This window comes from Coffea eugenioides, unplaced genomic scaffold, assembly GCF_003713205.1.
Source record: "Coffea eugenioides isolate CCC68of unplaced genomic scaffold, Ceug_1.0 ScVebR1_2688;HRSCAF=3762, whole genome shotgun sequence".
Classification (NCBI taxonomy): domain Eukaryota; kingdom Viridiplantae; phylum Streptophyta; class Magnoliopsida; order Gentianales; family Rubiaceae; genus Coffea; species Coffea eugenioides.
This window is the reverse complement of record NW_020863197.1, coordinates 15,053-22,554: the sequence shown is the minus strand read 5'-3', so window position 1 is coordinate 22,554 and position 7,502 is coordinate 15,053. Positions and strand designations below refer to the sequence as shown.

The window sequence follows — 7,502 nt, the reverse complement described above, 5'->3', positions numbered from 1 at the left end:
TTACTCTTACTATTTACTATTACTATTTTTACTGTTACAATTTACTTTTACTATTACTATTACTATTTTTTATTTTTAATATTATTTACTAAACAGTACATATATTATTATTATCGCTTACTGTTACTATTTCTAGTTTGACATTCAGTCAATCTATTGACAGGAAGATGTAATATAACTAATTCTAATAACACTATTAATTAATAAACTATTACTAATTAAATTAATTCAAACACTAATCAAATGTAATAAATTAACACTAATTAAATGTAATAAACTACTGATCTAATAGTAATCATTTAAATCAAATGTAATAAACTAATACTAATCAAATATAATTAACTATTACTATTTAAAATGACACATGGGGTCTGTCGAATGTAATACTTGTTGAACCAAGTATTGTCAGAGATTCTGGCTGAGCACCACCAACTTCAGATCCTAGAAAACTGCTTTAGCTTTTTATGAACTACAAAGGAAACTAATGCACACCAATGCGCGACAATGTATACAAACTAACCGGCTGAACAATGTTGAAAAACACAGTCGGTTCTTTTCTGGGCAGAATTTCTTGAGATTTTCTATGTATGGGAGGACTAAATTGGGAAAATGATGAAGGAGATGAGTGAAAGTACACAGATGGGCTTGTTGAAGTCAAATTGCTTTATTTGGTAATATATTTATAGCCAATTGCATTGATTGTATCGACGCAATCCAATCATTCATTCAAAAATAATCAACAGCTAAAAAAAATTGAAACTGTCAATTAGGGGTGAGCGCAGGTCGGGTACTCGCCCCATTCACCGTTTGGCTGACCCGATCCTTATCTTGCGAGTCAGCCATTTTCTAACCCTTATCCGCCCCACATATTAGCGGGTACCCGATTATAGGGTACCTGCTGAGATAAGGTCAGGTCAACGAGTACCCGTCCCGCTCCATTTATTATTTAATTTAAAAAAAATAATTTATATCAATTTAATTTTCTATTTTACACATTCATCTAAGATTTAATAAAATTTTTTTCTAAAAAAAGATTTCCAACCAAGAAACAAGCATGTGAAGAGAATATAAGATAAAGGAAACAAATTAAAAGAATTCAAAATCAATAAAAGTTTGAAATAAGTAGCACAATTTTTAATATATATATTCCACATTAATTAAACTTTTTTCTATAAAATATAAGATCATGACTTCTACAAATGAATCTTGTAAATAAACTATTGTCTCTCATATTTGTAATGTAATTTGTTCAATAAAATTATTTATTTAGTTCTAAATTATTATTTTATAGTGTCTGTATAAAAATAAAAATAAATAAATAAATAAATAAATATATATATATATATATATATGCGGGCGCGATCGAGTACCCGCGGATTTTTAATTATATGTATGTGACACTAACCCGCCCCATATCTTAGCGGGTACCTGACCCTTTATTGACCCGATAAAATAATAAAAATCGGATATCCTAATTTTCGAATCGGATCGAATCGAATATGACGGATTTTCAGGTTATCGGATAATTTTGCCTACCCTTACTGTCAATGGAGTGTATGTGCTATTGATCAACCCATAGAGTTTTGTCGCATCCATTACCAGATACCGCATCCACATGTGACGTCTGGATTTTAAAAAAAAATTTCCGCACTATTGATCAATGGTGCTAAAATTTCGCGCATCCAAAAGTGGTCAATTTTTTTTCTCAAAAAAATTCACACCATTGATCAATAGTTGATCAATGGTGCATAAATTCGTTTTGGATGCAATTAAGCTAGTCACCGCATTGGCAAATTTTTTTAAAAAAATTATTATTCGTTTAACTTATATAAAAAAACTTAAAATAAATTCAATTTCGCTCAATGTCGCTTTTCACATTTACGGTGACCCCTATTAAAGAACTAATTTGTCAAAAACACCAAATTTGTCATGATTTCTTATTTCGGCATTATTTACAGAAATTCGCCCTAATCGATGTGATGATAAGGTACTTTGTTTTTATCGGCATTACGTAGATAGCTAAAACGCATTTTTTATGGTAAGAAAGGGTATATTAAAAGATGATGAATGTGCTGTGTGTTTCTCCCAGGTCAATGCTGAAAAAGTTCGTCATTTGAAGAACCCAATTAGGCACAAGAAAACGTAAGTTGTGCCATCTTTTTTCCCCATACAGCAAATATTACTTTCATTGGTTGAGTTAATTAAATTAATACTGAAGTACTATCAGCTGATTAGGAATTTTTGCTTTGTTAGCGAAACTTGCAGATAATTTGGGATAATTATTTTTAAAAAAAGTTACTATAATACTTTTTTGATATAACATATATGAGATCAAATATGATTGAAAAATATATTTATAATATAAATAAATAAATTTGTACAAATAATTCACTATCCAAGCAAAGAAAGGGTGTTAGTGCGCAAAAAGAGGCACAGGTAAACTGTAAGGATAGTCAAGACTTCCAATTTAACCAAATTTGGTCTACCAATTGAACGCAAATCTGACAGTAGAGGCTTCGGGCCTTGATCAGGAAGTAAATACTACAAGGAAACGGTCGTCTTTAAACAAATTTGCAAGTCTTTTTCTTACCAAACCATGGTCGAATAGGAGGTCCTAGTAATCCAAAAAAAAAACAAGTATAACACGAGGAGTGACAAGAAATAGGCTAAATTACAGTTTGCTCCCCGATACTTGATGTGAAGTAACGTTTTGTCCCTCTAAACTCAAGATATACACATGTTACCATCCATGAAAACCAGTCAATCGAAAACACGACTAAATGATGTTAATGCCCTCACAATATGGCTATATGTCCACAATTGAAAGGCAATTGGTAAAATACCTAGAGATACTTGGACAGGAGGTTATTTGTTCAAATTTATTTGCTTATATCACCATTACAATTTCCAATACACCTTTTTATTTTCCCAATTACCTTTTTATCTCATATACATTATATCATAAAAAGTGCTACAGTAATTATTCCAAATAATATTTCAAATAATCTCCTATCCAAACACACTCACTGTTAAAAGCACTTATGAACATTAAAAAATAACCAGTTTTGCTCAAAAAAAAAAAAACACTTTAGAATGAAATATGTTGCATTTTAGAATGTTACATAAATAGTATTCTAACTCTATGACTATTGAATGTATAGCTCTAATGAAATTTTAAATTGTTAATTACAAAACTAGAAGGTACATGTTTGTAGAGGTATTTTGGTCACAAAGAAGACGACACTCTCTTTCTCTCTCTCAAATAGCACTAACAATCTTAATGATAGGAGATAAATTGTATATACCTAGAATTTAGGGGGGCAAAGTGTAATTAATATTTATTCACAAATATCACTGACATATTCTTTTTAATTTTCTTTTGTCAAGAAAAAAGAAATCAAATGCCAATTATGCCATATAATCATGAACACAACGTCCATCCACAAGTCCCAATTCAAACTTCGGCAAAGACTAATTGGCCACTGGAAGGTATTTTCCCACACTAGCAGCAGCTGGAATGCACCCGAACGACCTGGCCAACACGGCAGTGAGGTGGCCTTTGCCCCGCAACGACCTCACCATATTCCAGGTGCCACTCCTCTTTCCCTTATCTGCTGCTGGTGCCGCCTTCCCACCACTTCTGACCACCGCCTTTCCGCCATCCTTTACCTGCGTTGGCGGCGACATGGTGGTACTAGTAGTCGAACGACGGCCTTGCCTCTCCTTAATAGCACTCAGCTCCATTTCTGGCTTGAACTTGACTGGTCCAAACATGAACATTCTTCTTCTGGACTTCTTTGACATGGAAGTCAAACCAGATATGTTCACATTCTGCACACGATAGATTGAACCCACGCGAGACTTAGAACTCGAAATCTGGCGAGAAACCAAGCTTTTTGTCGCCGTAGAACGGTCCTTTTCATCACGAGAAGAAGGACGAAAAGAGTGGGATCTGACCATGGTTAGATAGTCTCTCTTTTGATACTCATTGAGCTGATCATCTCGGTTCTCATGCATGAGTTTCCCGCAGAAAACGACATCTGGGGCGCTGAAAAATTCAGGGCTTCGTTCATCGCTGAAGAACTCAAACAAATCCTGAGCTGAGGAATCTCTAGGGCTTTGAAGGACGGAGCATTCTTTGTATTCTTGTATGTTGAGGTTGCAGAAAGAAAGAGTGTCCTCCGCTTCTTCTTCTTCTTCTTCTCCAAAGTATTCCCAAGTAGTGTTTCCTTTGTTTTCCATCTTTTTCTCCTTTCTACTTTCTAGGAGGAGAGCTAGCTAGATCAAGTAATCAAGAATTCAAGATATACAGTGTTGTGTGAGCTAGAGAGAATACGTGTAGGAATGTGTTTGATGAATAAAAACTGGGGTAGTGGGAAGTCTATATATACTAGGGCAGGTTGTCCATCTTTGCATACTTTATTTGGAGAGCATGTGAGCGTGTAGAATGCGTAGTAATGGCTCCCTTTAATTGTGACAGCTTCTAGACGATCTTATATAATTTATGGTATTCTTACCATTTGTTTGGTGACTGGATCTTTTGGTTTTGGTTAGACAATCTAGAGGAGTGATTGTCAACTTTGACAATTGATGCCTTGAAGGGCACTTAGTTAATGCTTCTTTTATTAAGTGGTGAAAACTTAAAAACAAGAAGACGCGGAAGGAGTAAAGGTCTACCCGAAAAGAGAAGAATATATAGGATTACTACTAGAAGAGCAAGGAAGGGTCAAAGCTGATGTATAGGGTGGAAGGAAGCAATAAACGAACTGGCAAACGGACCAGCTCACTCAGGAGAATAAAGAAAGATCCAAATTAAGACCAAGTGCTTCTGGAAGGAAGGCCATGAACATTAGAGATATATTTAAGGCCCTTTTTTTTGTTTTCCTTCTGTTTTTTGGCTAACGGTGCTATCGCACACGGGATCCTCAGTGTCACTTTTCCTGTAGCAATTCAGTGTCACTTCTATATTTATGCCAAGTGTCCTATTTATTTAATTTATCATGTATTGTTTATTTAAATTTATTCTACCTTCACGTGATAAGTGGGATGGGCACTGAATTTGGCACCGAATAGTGGTATAGAGGATACCAACTGGTGCTATCAGGCGTCAACATGTCTCTCTGAGGATATATATCAATAAGAGCATTAATGATGGATGCATTAATGATGGTTGTTAACATAGTTGGTGTAGTATTTTGACTTGCATAATGAATAGTTTGGCAGATGCAGTTTTACATTAATGACGAGTTTAAGAAGTTCATGTTTGGTTTAAGAATTTACTAAGTTCTAACCTTGATTGTGTGCTGTTTATTTCTAAATGCAAGTTGATAAAATCCACCATTATATACATCAACGTGTAGAACTTTGCCCATATACACCATTATAACACACTTTCCATGCTGATAAATTATTTGATTATTGAGAATTAATACTTTAAAAATTAATTTAAAATAAAAATAAAGCACAATATTTGATTAAACTATATATTATACATAAGACACAAAGTTCCAATTCAGTTGTCAAATTCGGATGATTATCAAACAAATGTGACTTAATAAATTTAGCAAATTTAGATTTCAGTTTTACGAAATGAGCTTGAGACAAATGCAAGTGCATTTGCATTGACTTAATTTGTTGAGTCATGTGGTTGATGATGGCTCATGCAAGCACATCAAGAATTAATCAGAATTTAATTTGAGCTATGTGATTTACAAATTTGTACCGAAACATTTACATGATGGTTTAGTGTGGCAAAAAAATGGTCCAAATAATGTGAGAATAGCTTCTGGATGGTAAGCTTATTACTCGGCTCCCCGGAGGGTGGCGGGAAAAAAAAAATCAAATATGAGGGGCATTCCGAGAATTGAACTCGGGACCTCTCGCACCCTAAGCGAGAATCATACCACTAGACCAAATGCCCTTGCTGACATGCATCTTTGCGGACATAAATATTTCCGTGCACTACTTCCCATTTTCTTTTCCACTGCAAAACCCTTGGCTGGATGTCTGAAGTTGGAGTTAGGGTTTTCTGATCTCTCTCCACTGAAAAGAAGAAAGAAAGCGTGTTTTTTTTTTTTTTGCTCCTTTTATTTTTTTGGTAGGGTTCAATTTAGAAATGGCAAGAACTGCACTGCTTCATTTGGTCCGCTCTCAAACCCATCAGCATCTCAAATCAACGAACTTCCACTCAGGTTCCTTTCTTTCTTCACCCCCTCATGATTGAATTTTTTTTGAGAAGTCATTTTGCTTGTAAATGATTGTCATTTGATTTGTTTCATTTGAATTTGGTTTGTCTGCATTCCATCAAATAATTGGTGGTGTTAGTGTAGGCAAAAACACACAAAGAAAAGGGCGTAAGATTCTATTATTTTTGAATCTATGATAATTCCGGTAACTTATGGACGAAAACTTGATTTTAGGTATTTCCACAGAAAGGCTACCATAAAAATGTGATTTTGTTTTTTGTGCAATTCAGAGCGCAGATTATACACCCCAAAAAAATAAAAACTGTACCAGATTATGTGTTTGCACGTATTATATCACGGTTTATTTTGCTACTTGTGTGTTTGTGGGCTTTTTTTTTTAATTATGTTTTTAAGTCTTTATATATGGCTTTGAGGCTAAGAAGTTGTTTATTGGCGTAGCATAGTTGATTCTTTGGAATAGACAATCGAAATGCGGACAGATATGTATATTATCTCAATGAGGGTCTGCAATCAAGCTGAGTCAAGTTGGGTATTTGCATAATTTAGTCAAGGTCAGTTTGTCGATTTAAATCTGCCAAGCTCAAAATTGAGCACGAGCTCAGTCCATTCTAACAAGAAGTAAATTTGCTATGTTATTATAAAAATAAAAAGAATTTTATACTTATTACCATTTATAAAAAGATCGACTAAGCTTGATCAGCCTTTGAGTGGAATACTAACATACTTGAGCTTGACTCTTTAGGCTAATTGAGCAACTCAAGCTTGACATGAGCTCAGTGAACACCAAGTCAAGCCAAGTTGCAGCTTGTGAGCGGCTTGGTGTGCTAGCTGCCTGATCTCAACTTGATAATGCATGGATATGATAATGCCTTCTTTGCAGCATTTACTTTCTTAATCACAAAACACCCTTTATTCTGTCAAGAAGCAACCTTTTGGAACCCAACCATATGATTTATGTATATTGCTGGAATTTTGATGCAGAAGCATATAAAACATGTCCGAGGTGAAAACATTTACCTGCATTCAAGGTCTAAATTTCAAGAAAACTGGCTCTCAGAAAAAGCAAATAAAATGGTAGGTTTTCTTTATAGAAAAGCGGAATTAACTGCATTATTGATTAGTGGAACAGTTGGACTAGATAAGCCAATATTTGGCTTAACATGCAGCACCTATTCTTGCTTTCTGCACAAAGTTTAACAGTGTTTGTTGAAAGCACATGGTTGTATCATTTGGTGTCTAGTGATCAATTGATGATTCACTTGAAGTGCAATTAACTTTTCTCTGGGCGAGCTCAAC

The 7,502-nt window shown here is 34.6% G+C and overlaps 1 protein-coding gene and 1 non-coding gene across 2 annotated transcripts; both read right to left on the bottom strand.

Moving 5' to 3' along the window:
* Positions 1–3,311: 3,311 nt before the first annotated feature.
* On the bottom strand, positions 3,312–4,323 carry LOC113757064. Its single transcript, XM_027300471.1, has one exon. The coding sequence runs from the start codon at positions 4,240–4,242 to the stop codon at positions 3,472–3,474; it is 771 nt and encodes a 256-aa protein (XP_027156272.1). The 5' UTR covers positions 4,243–4,323; the 3' UTR covers positions 3,312–3,471.
* A 1,525-nt stretch (positions 4,324–5,848) lies between these two features.
* Positions 5,849–5,920, bottom strand: TRNAP-AGG. The gene has a single exon. It is a non-coding gene; the product is annotated as a tRNA-Pro (tRNA).
* Between the last annotated feature and the right edge of the window lie 1,582 nt (positions 5,921–7,502).